Source organism: Vigna unguiculata, chromosome 1, assembly GCF_037176805.1.
Source record: "Vigna unguiculata cultivar grain cowpea cultivar isolate G323 ecotype 2 chromosome 1, ASM3717680v1, whole genome shotgun sequence".
NCBI classification, from domain to species: domain Eukaryota; kingdom Viridiplantae; phylum Streptophyta; class Magnoliopsida; order Fabales; family Fabaceae; genus Vigna; species Vigna unguiculata.
This window is the reverse complement of record NC_140792.1, coordinates 13,014,786-13,031,533: the sequence shown is the minus strand read 5'-3', so window position 1 is coordinate 13,031,533 and position 16,748 is coordinate 13,014,786. Positions and strand designations below refer to the sequence as shown.

The following is a 16,748-nucleotide window of genomic DNA, read 5'->3' as shown; positions in this document are numbered from 1 at the left end:
CCAAGAACCTTACCCAAACCAAGAGGATGGATGCACCAAAGGCTTCGATGGCTCTAGATACCAATTGATGGACATCCTCAGTGTAGGAGAGGAAGGAAATCCATGGAGAATGATGAGGAGGAGATGGAGTGCAGCGGAATTTGGAGAAATAGATGAAAGTAGCTCTCGGAAATGGAGAATTTGGTGAAGATGAAGAGTAGAAGTGGAGCTATGGTATGGAAGGTGGGTAGAGGAAATGAAGGAGAGGGTTAGCCATGTATGCTCTCAAATTAATAGAAGTGTGGAGTGATCTCAAACACTAGCATCTATTAGCAATTCAAGAGTTACCATTACAATATTTGAGTGGCTCTATTTATAGGCACATGGCCGGCCAAATGAAGAGAAAATGCAACAAAGATGAAATGCAAATGTAGCTTGGAGAAGAAGCTTGATTGTAGACCATGTGATGTAGTAGATGAGTCTTGATGATGCCAAGTGGCATATCACACTCTCCTTGCCCAAGTCACACACACCATGCTTCCATCACATTCTCCTTGCTTAGTTCATGCGTTGCTTGCATCCAAATAGAGAGTCACTCAAGTAATTCTTGGCCAAAGGTAGCAAATTGGGCTCGACCCAATTGATCCCAAAAATTGTTCTAGCTTTTATTGAAAGCAAAGCCTAAACAATGGCCCAATTTAAATCTAGACTACTTCCTCCATGCATCATTTCATATTTTAGATATTTCTTTAGCCCATATGAATAATGTAAAAAGTGCATGATTGACTTGATCATCTTGTGAGAGGCCCATGTGAATCTTTCTCATCATTCTTCTAGTGATTGGGCCTTGATGTGGGCTTGGGCTTGTTGATGCATTTGAGGTTGGGCTTGTTGGGGTCACATCAAAGACTAAATTAATATATTGTGTACACTGGATTATCTGTTTAGGACTATGATGAAACTCCCTATTTTTATTAGTTTTAAGCTGCTAAAATTGGGATGTTACATATTTTCTAAAAGTGGCAGAAATGAAAAGGTTAAGGATGGTTTAGGGTTTTGGGCACCCTATGGGCGAGCCTTAGGCCCAACAGACCAAGGTAGGCCCTTAAACCTTAAGGCATAATTTAAATGGACCTTACAATAGTCTAGTAGGGAATGTTTAGTTTAAATACACTTATATTTATTTATAATTAAATATAAATAAATATAAAGTTTATATTAGTGATAAGGATGTAAAAAATTTCCTATCAAAGAAAGATTTATTGTAAAGTTAATTTAGACGGAGAGAGATAGAGAAATTCAATGAGATACTAGATAGATTTCACCCAAAAAATTAGTCCACTAAGTCAACTTTTTCACTATTAAATATAATAAATTCACTTTAATACCTTATTTAACAAGTAATCATAATAAATCATATTTATTTAATTTAATTTAATTATTAATTTAAGAGACTATTAAGTTAACAAAAAGTATCTATGTTTGGATATGGGGATGGATATAAGGAAGTAAATTTATAAGTGAAGATGATGTTATTTGGATTAAGAGAAAGATGATATGATTTGAATGAATTTGAGATATAAGTTTGTGTATGATATAATAAGTGTTCCTGCAGAGAACAAACAAGATAAGTTAGGCACAAACGTCACCTTACCTATGTAGTCCGCTATCTCCTCGGTTGGCCTCTTCCTGGTTGGTACATGTCTGCTTGGACCTAGGAGGGGTTACCTGCAGAAAGGACTTCGAAGCTCAAGTAAGTCAAAGCTCTCAAGAAGTCAAATCAGGTGATTAATGGAGTAATGAATGCGTACCTTTAATTACTGGGCTCTACGTGTATTTATAGAGTATTAACTATGTCTGGTTATGCCATGGGCCAAGCCTTAGCTTGGGCCCTAGTTTGGGTTGTAAGTGGGTCTGGCCTTAACCCAGACCCTTAGATTGATTACTGTGGGCTCATTAAACATGAGGGGGGTTTTGCTAAGCGTATTAAGGTAGTCGACCTAAACCGACTACTTCCCTTGACGGTTTATGTTGCTCATATGCTGTCTTAGGCAAGTTATTCCTCTGGATGTTTATGTTATCGGTTCAGGCCAGCTAGGCTTAGATCAGCCCAGCCTAGGCTGGTTACTTCAATGTTTTGGTGTATAGGTATGGTGATCGTTTTATTATTATTTTGTTAAGTTGGCTTGGTGTGGTACACCAGTCTCCCAGCCTTGACCGACATAGGTGTCGGTCAAGGGTGATATGTGTTAATATGCTAGTGGGACCGGCTAGGTGTGGTACACCAGTCCCCCAACCTTTAAGTGTGATGAATAGTGTTAAGGCTAAAGGCGAGAAAGGGTTGATGGCAGGTGAAGGGATGTCAGGGGTTAAATCAAAGGGGTTTTTGCGCCGTCGCTTTTAACACTCATGTCTTCTGGAATGATTATGTCGATTGGTATGGGTTGTTATTTTGGCGGGAAGGGGTTTTACCGTTTGGGATTCTGGCCTATAAATGTGGGTTTTACCATGAGTAAGGGTTTGTTGGTTCATTTGCGAGAATTTTCAGTCAGAGATCTTGTGTGCGTTATTCCTGTCCGACTTGTTCCAAATTCCAACCGTCATCTTTCCAGAAAAAAGAAAAGGTATGTCTAGTAGTGATAGTGTGTCGTTGTCTACGTCTAGTAATGAGAGTATAGAGTCTGGGAGGAGTAGAGGTAGACATGTTGAAGAGGAGAGCACCAGTTCTAGGGGTATGGTAGGCGGAATCCCTATGGAGACGGTGACGGAGGTTCGAGAAGACCCTCTAGAGGAGTTAGCGGAGAGTAACTAGCCGGCCAAGGGCGGCTACGGGTGGGTGGCTGCCGACGTTTATAATCAATCATCCTTATTTCGATGGTCTCGCATGTTGAACTCTTGGCTGAATTGTACACCTGTTATCGCAAAAGGTGTAAGCGAGGGTATTGTTTCCTTGGAGAGGGTGAGCGCCATCGACCGTGTGTGCCATGGGCAAGAGGGGGCAACCGAGAAGTTCTCTCAGCTACATGTGCGGTTGCCGCTAGACGATTTCACCATGGGTGTGTTGCGTGCGCTGAACGTTGCACCTACACAGCTACACCCAAACAGTTGGGCTTATATGCAAGCCTTCCGCGTTTTGTGCCAATCCCTATATCTGTAGCCTTCTCCTTATGCATTTCTATACTTCTATGATACTAGGCCCCGCCAACCGATTACTTGGCTATCTTTGATAAGTCATCCCAGCATCAGTAGATTGGACGCATTCTCTCAATCCTTCAAGCATTTTAAGGACGGATACTTTAAAGTTGTGGTGAAGGAAGATGGCAAGTCCCATTTCTTGAACGCAGATGGGAGTACGAAGTTCCCGTTTAGCTGGACGGGAACCCTCTCTCGGTATAAGGATATGGGCACCGACGAGTTGTCGGCAGGGGATAAGGAGGTGGTGGAGACCTTAATGAAGTTTGTTGATAAGTTGCCCACTAAGGGTCTAGTTAGAGTTTATAATTCGGTGCACCCGATTATTGATATTGAAGGTATATGTTTATTACTTAAACTGTGTTAATGATTCTAAGTTGTCTTAACCGGGGCTTAATATGTTATTGTAGGGCACATGGCGCAATCGGGAAAGAAGAATTTGGCGCTCTTCCATACGTTGAGGAAAGAAATGGCTGCTAAGACCAAGGCAGCTGGGAAGACTGATGTTCCCAACCTGTAGGAATCGTTGGTCGAGGTACACGTGCACGGCGGGACCAAGAGGAAGGCCGAGTTGCCACTTCGACCCGACAAGGGGAAGGATGTGAAGAAGGTGAGGGCGACATTACTCGGGGCGGGGTCGGTTAGTGGGGCGGGATCGGTCAGTGGGGCGAAGGGACCAGAGTCCAGCTTAATTGAGTTGCCAGAGATATCTGTCAGAAAAGATATTACGATCAACCTCCCAAATACCATCATCAACTCCATTGACGGTATGGAGGCGGATCATATTGTGAGGACGATGGTCGAGTTTAGAAGCAAAGCATTGATATTAAGCCGTCGTGTTGGGTCTCTATATCAACGGGAAGTAACGGAGGGAGGTAGGGAAAAAGTGGAGGAGTTGCAGGGAAAGGTCGACAAGTTTGAGGAGGAGAGAGCCGCGTGGAAGAAGGAAAGGGAGAGTTGGGAAGAGGAGAGAAAAAGGCTGGGAACATGGAGGGTCTGCTGTTTGGACTCGGAGGGAAAATTGAACAAGAAGATAGAAGATTTGGAGATAGACTATGATGAGCTGAAAGAAAAATATCATGGTGTTGTAGGTGAACTTGATGACTTGAAGGGTTGCATTATCCAAGAGCATATCAACGACTTTCAGAAGGGATTGCAGCAAGCAACATTTTTTCACCAAGATGTTGACGTCGCTGATTCAAAATTTGATGTGAACAAGGATGTTGTTGATGGGAAGCTTATCAATGAGGATGAGAGCAGTCCGGACGAGGAGGCGGAGAAGGAGGCGGCCGAAGAAGAGAAGGAGGTCGATGATGTCGTGGAGGGGGCCCATGATGCAACAAAATAGGACTTCGATTTTTTAATGATTTGAAAATATTATTGAGCCTATGTCTGTAATAACTGGTACATTATGTTCGTTATGCTTGGTACATTTCTTTTGCGTTTATGCTTAATATGATTAGTTCTTTCTATGCTATTGTGTATGCCGAGTGTTTGATGATTTGTGGTGTATGTTTGGCGAGATCGATTGTATTTTAAGGGTGTTTGACCCAAGTCGCTTACTTGTGGTAAGGGTGGGGAACTTAAACGTATTAACCACGAGTTAAGGGTGTTCGACCCAGGCCGTTTACTTGTGGTAAAGGTGAGGAACTTAAACGACTTAACCACGAGTTAAGGGTGTTCGACCCAAACCGCTTACTTGTGGTAAGGGTGGGGAACTTAAACGAATTAACCACGAGTTAAGGGTGTTAGACCCAGGCCGCTTACTTGTGGTAAGGGTAGGGAACTTAAACGAATTAACCACGAGTTAAGGGTGTTCGACCCAGGCCGCTTACTTGTGGTAAGGGTGGGGAACTTAAACGAATTAACCACGAGTTAAGGGTGTTCGACCCAGGCCGCTTACTTGTGGTAAGGGTGGGGAACTTAAACGAATTAACCACGAATTAAGGGTGTTCGAACCAAGCCGCTTACTTGTGGTAAGGGTGGGGAACTTAAACGAATTAACCACGAGTTAAGGGTATTCGACCCAGGTCGCTTACTTGTGGTAAGAGTGGGGAACTTAAACGAATTAACCACGAGTTAAGGGTGTTCGACCCAGGCCGCTTACTTGTGATAAGGGTGGGGAACTTAAACGAATTAACCACGAATTAAGGGTGTTCGACCCAGGCCGTTTACTTGTGGTAAGGGTGGGGAACTTAAACGAATTAACCACGAGTTATGGGTGTTCGACCCAGGCCGCTTACTTGTGGTAAGGGTGGGGAACTTAAACGAATGTGAGAAGTTAAATAGAGAGTAGTCGTGAAATTGGAATCTGAATAGGTTTGTGGTAGGTGAAGGGGTGGCAGATGTCAGAGGTGTAGTCAGAGGGGTTTTGCGCCATCATTTTAAGGTTGGTGACCCTTGGTGTGCGTTGTGACGCTTCGTATGGCTTATGACTTTTGGCGGGAAGAAGTTGTAGCGTTTGGGATTCATGCTTATAAATGAGGATGTTGTTGAAAGTGTGCTCACGTTGCTTCATTTGTGAGAAATCTGAGATCAATTATTTGTGTGTGTTACAGTTGTTCGATATCTTCCTTATTTCCACCGTCATCCTAAAAAAGAACAGGTATGTCTAGTAGTAGTGATAAGGTTTCCTTGTCGAGTTCGAGTAGTGAGCGGTCAGGGGGGAGTAGGAGTAGTCAGTCAGGTACTAGTGATAGGGAGCGGCCGGGAAATGTGGGGAGGATCCCTATGGAGAGAATAGTTGAAGTTAGGGAGGATCCGCTAGAGTTGGCGGAGAGTAGTTGGCCGACGAAGGCGGGGTACGAGTGGGTTATGGCGGTGATCAACACCATGGAAGTCATCGTCTGTGAAGGTTATGGGAGGCATTCGGCGTCGGTGGTGGGAATGGGTTATGTGGTTGATGGATTGGAGGTGGCAGAGATGTTTCTTTCTGGCTGACGAGGTGGATCCTACACTAGCGAAGCCACCAAAGATGGTGTTAATGGTTCCGCGCAGTGGCGGGTCAGTTGGGGCAATATCAGTTTGAGCAGGTTGGGGGTCACGGCTGGTTGGTTGGCTAGGACGTCTGTCGTGGCGAGAATCACGAAGAGGACGTCGGTGGTCAGATCGTGGAGGGTGGTCGTCTCTACGGATGAAGCGGCGGAAATGGCCAGCATGAACCAATTATTCAATCTTGTCTTGGAGTGCTTTGCATTCTTTTGTCGTGTGGCCATTGTTTCGGTGATAGCGGCAATATTTAGTCATGTCGACATTGGGGGGAGTGGACGTCTTGCGTGGTAGGGGGATGAGGTCGGCCTCAAGAGCTTCATCAAGGGGGTGGGATTGAGGAACATTTAGGGGTGCGTATCTGGTAAAGCGAGGTTGTCGGGGTTCCCTGGGTTTAGGATCAGGTCGTGAAGGTTGTTTAAGGGGGGTTGTCGCAGAAGGTGTGTAGTCGTTGCAGAATGTTTTGTGGAGAGTTTGCATCTCTTCCATGTGGATGTAGTCCGCGGCACGAAGCTTCAATTCATGCATAGAGGCGGGTGGGTGTAGGTAGACGTTGTTGGAAAATGGGTCGGGTTTAAGAGTGAGTACCATGCACTGAAGTATCATTTCCTGGTTAAGGTGTGGTGTTCGGAGGGCCGCCTTACTGAAACGGTCAATGAAAGCCCAGAGCATCTCGTCTTGTTCCTGTTTAACGCCAAGAAGAGATATGGTTGTGGTTTGATGTGGGCGGCTGTTGGCGAAGTGAGTGGTGAACATGTGGAAGAGGGTGTCAAAGCAGTCGATGGAGTATAGTGGTAGGGTGGTAAACCATTCGAGGGCGAGGCCTTTCAAGGTGGTAGGGAAGGCCTTGCAGAAAATTGCATCGTGAGAAGTGTAGAGGGCGACATGGTGATATAGACTTTAAGGTGCTCGTCTGGATCGGTCTCACCTATATAACGATCCAGTGTGAAAGGTTCCCACTGGGCAGGGAGAGGGGTGTTGGCGATGAAATTAGTAAAAGGGTGACGGCGTCTGGGTTGTGTGGATGGTAGCGGGTGAGGGGGGATGGGATGGTGGACGAGGGTGGGAAAGGTTGATGTAAAGTTGTGAGGTGGGATATGGGTGGTAGGGAGGGTGGAAAGGATGTTGTAAGGTGGGATGTGGGTGGTGGTGGGGGTAGGTGCCGCAATGTTTCCTGGGAGGGTGGGATGGAAGTGTGTATGATGGGTTGAGAGGATGGGGGTTTGTTGAGTGGTGGTGAAGGTGTGTGGGGTAGGATTGTACTTGCTTTCCTCTTCAGTAGGCTGGAAAGCTAAGGACTTTTTCGACGTCGGATGTTTCCTTAGCCTTTCCCTTTTGAGCGGGGTCGGCCTCAGTCTTTCTCCTTAGACGTGAATTTTCTTATCGTAGTGCCTCCATCTCATCAGCACTACGGTTTCTCAGATCAGCTAGTTCTTGTTGCATTTTGGCTTGGTCGTCCAGGATAGTGGCCAAGTCCGGGGTGGTAGTAGCAGGTGCTACAGGTCCTGCTTCAGCTTGCTTGTTAACCCCTGCTCTGCTGCGGGTAGAGACCATCTTTGAGAGAATGCGGGTTGATTCGTAAAGTATTACTTTGTGCCCCACGGTGGGCGCCAATTGTTCCTGTAGAGAACAAACAAGAGATGTCAGACACAAACGTTACCTTACCTCAATCCGCAATCTCCTCAGTAGGTTTCATTCCGGTTGGCATATGCTATCTGTTGGTGTCTCAGCTTGGACCGGTTTGGACCCGAGAGGGGTTACCTGCAGAGAAGACTCTGATGCTCAAGTCAGCAAAGAACTCTCAAAGTCAAATCTTGTGATTAAGGGATTAATGAATGCATACCCTTAATTGCTAGGTTCATGCATATTTATAGATTATTAATTATGTCTAGCCATGTCATAGGCTGGGCCCCTGTTTGGGCCATAGGTTGGCCTGGGTCCCGGTTTGGGCCATAGGTTGGCCTGGGCCTTATCCCAGGCCCTTTAGTTCGATTATCGCGGGCCCTAGGGGCTTTGCTAGTAATGCTCTGAATCTGTCAAGTTCTCGCTTAATTTTCTTGAGTTAGCGGCTTAGGCCGGTTACTCTTTAGCGGCTTAGGTCGGTTACTCTTATTTGCTCAGCATATATGATGACTATTTGCGTCCTTGGGGGTTTTGTAGACGGATTTTACGACTATAGTCAGGCTAAGCCGCCTAGGTGTAGTACATTTATTTTTGTTCAATTTAGTCCCAATTTTGTTTAAAATTGACCATTTTTGTCGCAATTGAAGATGTGACCAAATTTAATTTTTATATCAAAGTTATAATGATGTGAATTTGAATATATTATATAAAAATATTTAATAAAAAATGTGAATTTTAATAGAAAAATTATATTTGGTTTCAATTTGGAGAGGGACCAAATTGGTCAATTTTAAACAAAATTGGGACCAAATTGAACAAAAATAACAAATATAGGGACCAAATTGAATATAGAACATTGACTTTGACATATGACATGCTGTTGGTTGACACGTGGACATTTAAAAAAAATTTAAAAATTTAAAAAAATTCAAAAAACAAAATTACGAAGTGACACGTGACCGTCACTGTTCATGGCTGTTAATAATTTAAATGGTGTTAGCAAAAAAAGACCTAATTGAACAAAATTGACGAAAATTGAGACTTATTTAAACACAACACCAAAATTAGAACTTATTTGACAAAATTAGACGGAAATTGGGACAAAAAAAATATTTTAACCTTAAAAAAAATGAAAGAAAACACAAAAATCAATATAAATATTTGATTTAAACACACGATATCTCAAATTATTTCAATTCGAAGTTTAATTTTAAACTCAATAAGTTTTGAATAGAGACAAAAAATAAATTTATTTTTTACTAAACATCATTCCCACTCATGTCAACGAAAAGACACATTAAATCTTGTAAAAATAACATTTAGTTAACAAACCATCATCATTGTTTTTTTTTCTTCACTAGCCTACCAAATTCATGGTATCTCACTTTTCTAGCCAAAGTGAAAAAAAAGGTACTCGACGTGTCCTCTGTGCAATAACATGGTTGTATTTCAAAGAACCCAAAGTAGAAAGCAGAAACTCCACCAAGAATCCAAATCCACGTTTTGTAACGTGATTTCTATAAATTCTTCCCCGCTTGCACCATTTCAAATTTGAAACCCCAACGGTCGAATTTTCGTTAAGGTAAGTTCAATCTTCACACACACTTTCCTTCTAACCAAATCAAAATTTTCCATTTCAGAAAAAACTTCCACTTTTTTATCATCAATCATCGTTATCATCACCATTACATAACCCCCTTTTTTTAATTTATGCTGCGACTTATTTTTATCTTAATTATATTATTCTCGCTGAATTCAAAGTTCAAACAGTTTGGTCATCCTAACCATGGAGGATACTAATCAATGGCGTCGCTATGACCATGACCCACTTCTTCTTACCGACGTTTCTTTGCAACAAGAATCCTCTTCTTATATTCAGAGCTCCAATTGTAAGGAACTACCCTTCAACTTTTCTCATTCATTTTCTTTCTTCCTTTCTCTCTCTTGTAGAAGCAACCAAAAAAAAGTGATTACAACTCCCAAGTTTTGAATTTGATGATCTCCTCGTGCACCCTTTGGTTTGTTTGTCACTTTTTGTCTTCTTTTTGACGTGACAGCTCTTTCGCAAACATCACTGAACTCTCGGAGTTTGGCTATGGAGGATGTGCCCGTGTGTGGTGACAGTGCCAGTATCGGTTAGGGCACTAAACTTTGATCAAAATATGAAATATTTTTGTTCGAATGGTGAATCTTTACTCGTCTTGGATAAACCCTATTTTTCTGATTTTGATGAGGGTTGGGAATTGCTGCTGCAGGGTTTTCTCGGGAAGATGGAGGTTTGGAAGGGAACCGCATGAAATTCGATGACCCAATTGTGAAAGATGTGTTTGATGGTAATGGGCTTGGGATTTTATAGCACAATTCAAGTTTTTTTTTTCACTTTTTGTTTTGTTTTTTCTTTAATTTTTAATTTTGTGTTGTCTGAGGTTAATACTGTGAAAATCTGTTAGAATATGATGGGCTAATATTGTTTCAGGAAGATCTATTTTGGGGTATTCTCTAGCATCCCCAGATTTGGTTATATGTGGTGGCTCTCCAGATATTGCTGGAATTAGCTGTTGTGATTCCCCTGAGTTTTTGAAGAACCAATATTACAAGAATGTGGAGTCATCTATGGAGCTTTCTCTAGAGTATGGAATCAAGGGGTCTCAAGTTGAAGTTGACAATGGCCCTAAGATGCCAACTGTTAAATTCTCAAATTTCTGTCAAACTTTTGAGCAAGAGGAAGAGCTTCTGAGCCCTGAAGCCTCCTTTGAACTTCTTCCACCCCTTCTAACCAAGGATGCGGCACCCCATGATTCCCCTCCAAGTAAGTTCAAATCTTGTTATCTCTAATTTTGAATAAATGTTTTGAAATTTGAACATGGTTGTGCATTTTACGCTGCTGCTGGTTATATAGTTCAAACTCCTGGTTGTTGTTTAACTAAATTTTGCTATAAACTCAGGAGATGCTGAGATGCTAGAAGATAATGGAGTGTCTGAGGAGGCAGAATTGGAGTTCTCAGAAGTATGGTTCTGTGCGAATACTGGTCGATTTGTTGTTTTGAGCAGGAAAAATGAGAGTGATAATGTGCCCTAAACAATGATGTTTTTGTAGGATGCCGATGATACTAGTGTGAAAGAGAAATTTAAAAGGCTGAAAAGAGACTTTGAGTGTCAGAGAAAGGAGCTGGCAGAAACAAGGAGGGAGTTGGGAAAGATCAAGAAGGAGAATCAACAGAAGAGTAGAGAGTGTCAAGAAGCTTGGAACTCCTTGAAAGAGCTTCAGAATGAGCTAATGCGCAAGTCCATGCACGTAGGATCTTTGGGTACGGATATCCCTTACTCTCTTTCTCGAGTTATATATTATATATATTATATAACTAAAAACTTAAGGTTTTGTTGATGTAATTAACCAATATTTTGGTTATGCAGCATTTGCCATTGAGGGGCAAGTGAAAGAGAAAAGTAGGTGGTTTTCGTCACTGAGAGATTTAACAAGAAAATTGAAGGTACTGATATGCTAACTAAATTGACTGACCAAACAAATTGAAAAGGGTAAGGATATATTTAAAGCGTTAAACAATTTCATTCTACAGATTATGAAAATGGAACACATGAAGCTATTAGAAGAAGCTGAGGAAAGCAAAAAATATCAAGCAGATATGAAAGAAATGGGGCATATTATCAAGTCCAAAAGTAAGTAGATGTGCTGCAATACAGCTTTCAATCTTGTACACGCTACAGTTTGCGGTTTTGCATTTATGCGTGATCTAATTCCTAAATATATGTTATAGTAAATGAACAACTGGAGTCCCTTGAAGATCTCAAGTCCAAATATGCTGAAGGGGTTAAGGAGCGGAAAGAGCTTTACAACAAGGTTTTGGAGTTGAGAGGTAAGCTGTGCAGATATTGTTTTGCTAGAGTTTGTTGGATAAAAATAATATGTAGAATGATTCACTCACTATTCTACACAGGAAACATAAGGGTCTTTTGCCGTTGTAGGCCTCTCAATGCTGAAGAAATAGCCGCAAGAGCAACCATGGCCTTAGATTTTGAAACTGCGAAAGATGGTGAGCTAACTGTAATGTCAAATGGAACTCCTAAAAAGACTTTTAAGTTCGATGCTGTCTTTGATCCCCAAGCTGAACAAGGTAACTCTTAGTTAATGCCGTGAAACTTTTAGTATTATTGGAGATACATTTTGACTCATTTGTATTGTTTTATTTTATATTATAGCTGATATTTTTGAAGACACAGCACCGTTTGCGACATCAGTTCTAGATGGATTCAACGTATGCATTTTTGCATATGGACAGACTGGAACAGGAAAAACTTTCACAATGGAGGGCAGTGAAGAAGCTCGAGGTGTAAACTTTAGGACTCTCGAAAAAATGTTCGACATAATCAAGGAGAGACAGAAGTTTTATTGTTATGATATTTCTGTAAGTGTCTTGGAAGTGTACAACGAGCAAATAAGAGATTTGCTGGTTGCAGGAAATCATCAAGGAGCAGCTGCAAAAAGGTATACTACAAACCAATTGCCTAATTTTCCTGCCATTTTTAACCTAATAGCACTTTTCAAAAAAATCGACAAGGAAATTAAAGTGTAACTTAGTATGGATTGTTCTGTAAGTTTTTCATAATAGTTTTTGGCGTAGTTCACCAAAATATGGTTAATTGTAGACTTGAAATAAGGCAAGCTAGTGAAGGAATACATCACATTCCAGGGTTGGTTGAGGCACATGTGAACAATATGACTGAAGTCTGGGAAGTCCTACAAACTGGAAGTAATGCAAGAGCAATAAGCTCAACCAATTCCAATGAGCATAGCAGTCGATCACACTGGTCAGATTCAGCTCTTTTTAATTAGATTCCTAATCCATATTTGAATATTGTGGTGTTAGAGAAACACTACTTAATGGTGAGATGTTCTTTCTCTATACAGCATTCACTGTGTTATGGTTAAGGGAGAGAATTTGTTGAATGGGGAATGCACGAGAAGCAAGCTATGGTTGGTGGATCTAGCGGGCAGTGAGCGAGTGGCAAAAACAGAAGTTCATGGTGATAGATTGAAGGAGACACAGAATATTAACAGGTCTCTGTCTGCACTTGGTGATGTCATATCAGCTCTTGCAACGAAAAGTTCACACATCCCATTCAGGTTACGGAAATATAAATATTGGCTCACCTTGCAGCTTTGAACTTTTTTTCTATTGGTTGGTATTGAAGTTTTTAATGATCTTCATGATGCAGGAATTCCAAGCTTACACACTTGTTGCAAGACTCATTAGGTACTTGTCTATACATCTTTAATAATCTCCATGCCTAGTTTCTGTCCTCCGCATGTAAACAGATATTATAAATTTTGGTTAAAAATTTTTGTTTTTGTAGGAGGAGATTCAAAGGCACTCATGTTTGTACAGATCAGTCCTAATGAAAATGATTTGAGTGAGACAATTTGCTCTCTTAATTTTGCTAGTAGAGTAAGAGGAATAGAATTGGGCCCCGCAAGAAAGCATTTGGACACTGTTGAGCTTTTGCGACACAAACAAATTGTATGGTTGATGGAATGCTGTTGTATTCATAAAGTATTAGCATTTCACTGCTTAACTGTGATAGTCTTTCTTTTTAAACATGTTTACTCTTCGTTTTTAGGCTGATAAAGTTAAACAAGAGATAAAGCAGAAGGATTTGCAAATCAAGAAGATGGAGGAAACAATCCATGGATTAGAGTCCAAGATGAAGGAAAGAGATAGCAGAAACAAAAATCTGCAAGAGAAGGTATCATATCAAAGCACAAATTTAAAAAAATTATGCTTATAAATAGTCTTCCTTTATTATATGGCTTCTACTTCACTTGTGAAAGGTCAAGGAATTGGAATCACAGCTTCTGATTGAAAGAAAGTTGGCACGTCAACATGTAGACTCAAAGATAGCTGAGCAGCACCAGATGAAACATCAAGAAGAGCAAAATAATGCAGTTATGAGATCAGCACTTGCAAATCGACCTCTAGGAGGTCTCAAGAATTTCAATGATTCAGTGAGTGGTGGATGGTACAAAGACCAACAAATGAATTCTGCTAAACCACTCACAGAGAACAACAACCTCTTTAAACCTTTTATGCCCTTTGCTACAATGGAGAGCTCCATCAAGTGCATTGAGCATGCTGAGAAAGAAAACAATCCTGACATGGCTGACAAAGCCCTACTGCCAAAGAGGCCTGGAAGGGCTTCTTCCATCTGCATGATGGCACCACGTGTTCCTTCAGCCATTGCTTCAAGGAGAAACTCTCTGATTCCACTCCCAAGTATTCCTAGCTTAACACAGTTCCAATCACCACTGTTACTAAATTTAACAAACCAAGTTGACCAGAAAGATTTCATTGGGGAAGTAGAAACAAACTGTGTTCCTGCACAGACTCATTGTGAGAGTCCCAAAGAAGTTAGAAGTGGTGCTAAGAGGATAGGTAGCATACTAAGAAGAAGCCTTCATAAGAAAATCCAAGTGAAGTCTCCACTTCATCAGCACATGAGGAAGGTTGGTGTAAATGTTGGGATGGAGAAAGTTAGAGTTTCCATTGGAAGTAGGGGTAGATTGGCACCAAGGGGGCAAGTAGGTAGTTGTAGAAAAGCAGGAACTAGAGATATTCAACAAAAGAACACTCAAAAGGAAAAGGAAAGGGGATGGATATGAAAGCCGTGTTGATTTAGATTTTTTTTTATTTTATTTTATTCTTTTGTGATGTGTGGATAGATGAAGTTGATTTCTTGTGTGTGTCCTTTGAAGGAACATGGAAAATGAATGTGTATCTTTGTGAAAAAATTTTCCCATCTATTTTACTAGATGGAAGCATCAATCTTTATTTGACTACGGATGTTTAAGAACAATAGAGAGATAATAAGATTGACTATGGATGTTTAAGAATAATAAAGTTTTCATAAAAGAAAATTATCATATTGATATGTAAAAAAAGATCTTGATTGTAAGTTATAATTGCTATAGCTTGTATCCAATATTTAGGCAAGAGTGTAGAATTAAGATGACGTCCTCAAATATTTTCATGTAACATTTATTTCATAAATATGGGATGATTTTCCATGAGTGAGGTGTATAATTTTAACTTTGTTATTATAATTCTTTTGTTCCTAGATAATTTAATTTCTTCAATTAAATATAACATAATCGTCTTAAATTTTTTGAAAACTTTCAAATTTGGGAGATCCTTGTATTGAGATTTGCTTGCTCACGTTATTTTATGGATATAATTATGCATATAATAAATTATGTAACACCCCATTTAAATAATAACCTTAATTAAATGAGATGTCACACAGAATAATATAAGAAGCAAGTTATGAAGTATAAACGCTACTCCTTATTAATAAATTGATTATCATCGAAAAAAGAGAAAACCATACATAGAACATACAAACAAGCTGATTATCATCGAAAAAAGAGAAAACCATACATAGAACATACAAACAAGCAGAAAGGGTAAGCTAGAGTTGAAAAACGTTTTATCATACAGTTGCAAACAGTTTCATAGTCAAAGATACATACATCAACCAATCATGTGATGACTCGGAAACAATACACTAAGACTCAAGACACGACTTATCCGGATACATATAATTAGTCTGATTCACTGAATGCTTGCACTTCCGGTGGCCTCTACTGCTTTGCAGAGCCAATTACCAATGAGTTTCACCCTACCACTCACAAGGTTAGCCTTCAAATATCTAAGGCCTCCTGCTACTCTCACCACTTGAGTCAGTACGTTATACGTGAGACTAACTAACTCTTTAGAGTTTTAAGATGCAATCCTTACTTTAATTCTTACTAAATTATATAATGAGGCACCACCATGAACTTCGTGGAATTACGTCCTAAGCATGAGGCACCACCATGAGCTTCCACTAACAGGGGTCATGGAATTACGTCCTAACCAATGAGGCACCACCACGCAACCATCGTGGAATTACGTCCTGACCAATGAGGCACTACCATGAGATCTCACCTAGAGATTCATGGAATTATGTCCTGACCAAATGAGGCACCACCACGGAACCATCGTGGAATTACGTCATGACCATACCAAAATCATGTTTCTCCAACCAACATAAAAAGTCATTATACATGCCAATTCCATATCCACATTCATAACCAACCATCTCATTCATGTTACATGCCAAGATCATGCCAAGTACATCAATTCTAGCCCATAAACCATCCAATACATGCAAAATAACTCATTTCATGTTTTAACATAGTAATTCAATCAAACATGTGGCAAACATCCAAGAACAGAGAAGAAAATAGAGCTTCGGCACATTCTCACCCAGTTCTCGCTCAGGCTGAAATGCCTTGCTCAGGCGAGCTCCTTTTGCCTAGGCGAGAGCTCGAAAAGAGGGAACAATGGCTTTCTGCGATTTCTCGCTTAGGTGAGACCTCCTCGCCTGAGCGAGATGGACTCTCGCTCAAAATAGGAGCTCGTAGCCTGAGCGACAGCTTGAGCAGAAAACTTGGGCAAGTTGCTGCTGATCTCGCCTAGGCGAGACACGCTCGCTTGGGTGAGAAAACCAGTACCCTCCACTATTCACGCGTGCTCAAATCAGTAATTCAACCATAACAACACACATCTTATTTTCATAGCACCAAAAGCTTCACACAGGCATCAAAAGCACGAAATATCACAAGAACAAACAAATATATCTTAAAAACATGAAACCCTAACTTCCCTTACCTGGAAAGAGCTAGCCAAATGACTTGTATACCCAAACAGTGAGCACCACAACTCCAGGTATAACTTAGTGAGTTGGAAAAATAGTGGAACAGAGAGGAAACAAGGTGATCAAGAGGAACCTTAGTAGGAACCAAGACAATAGAGCTAGAATAGAGGGAATAATAGTTGAGAGGTTAACTTACCTAGAATAAACGGTGTCCTTCTAACTTAACGGAAAGCGAAAATAAAACCCTAGCAGAG

The 16,748-nt window shown here is 40.9% G+C and overlaps 2 protein-coding genes across 2 annotated transcripts; one reads left to right on the top strand and one right to left on the bottom strand.

Moving 5' to 3' along the window:
- Positions 1-6,336: 6,336 nt before the first annotated feature.
- On the bottom strand, positions 6,337-7,713 carry LOC114188413 (uncharacterized). The gene is made up of 2 exons (XM_028077003.1): positions 7,552-7,713; positions 6,337-7,005 (listed from the first exon to the last, which is right to left on the bottom strand). Exons 1-2 carry the CDS (start codon positions 7,711-7,713, stop codon positions 6,337-6,339), a joined length of 831 nt encoding a protein of 276 aa, XP_027932804.1.
- Positions 7,714-9,438: 1,725 nt separating this feature from the next.
- On the top strand, positions 9,439-14,639 carry LOC114175497 (Di-glucose binding protein with Kinesin motor domain-containing protein). Its single transcript, XM_028060278.2, has 17 exons — positions 9,439-9,671; positions 9,840-9,917; positions 10,038-10,115; positions 10,259-10,591; positions 10,728-10,789; positions 10,880-11,090; positions 11,197-11,273; positions 11,361-11,460; positions 11,559-11,657; positions 11,739-11,915; positions 12,001-12,286; positions 12,448-12,609; positions 12,710-12,925; positions 13,018-13,055; positions 13,156-13,319; positions 13,420-13,545; positions 13,631-14,639. Exons 1-17 carry the CDS (start codon positions 9,569-9,571, stop codon positions 14,456-14,458), a joined length of 3,138 nt encoding a protein of 1,045 aa, XP_027916079.1. The 5' UTR covers positions 9,439-9,568; the 3' UTR covers positions 14,459-14,639.
- The last annotated feature ends 2,109 nt before the right edge of the window (positions 14,640-16,748 follow it).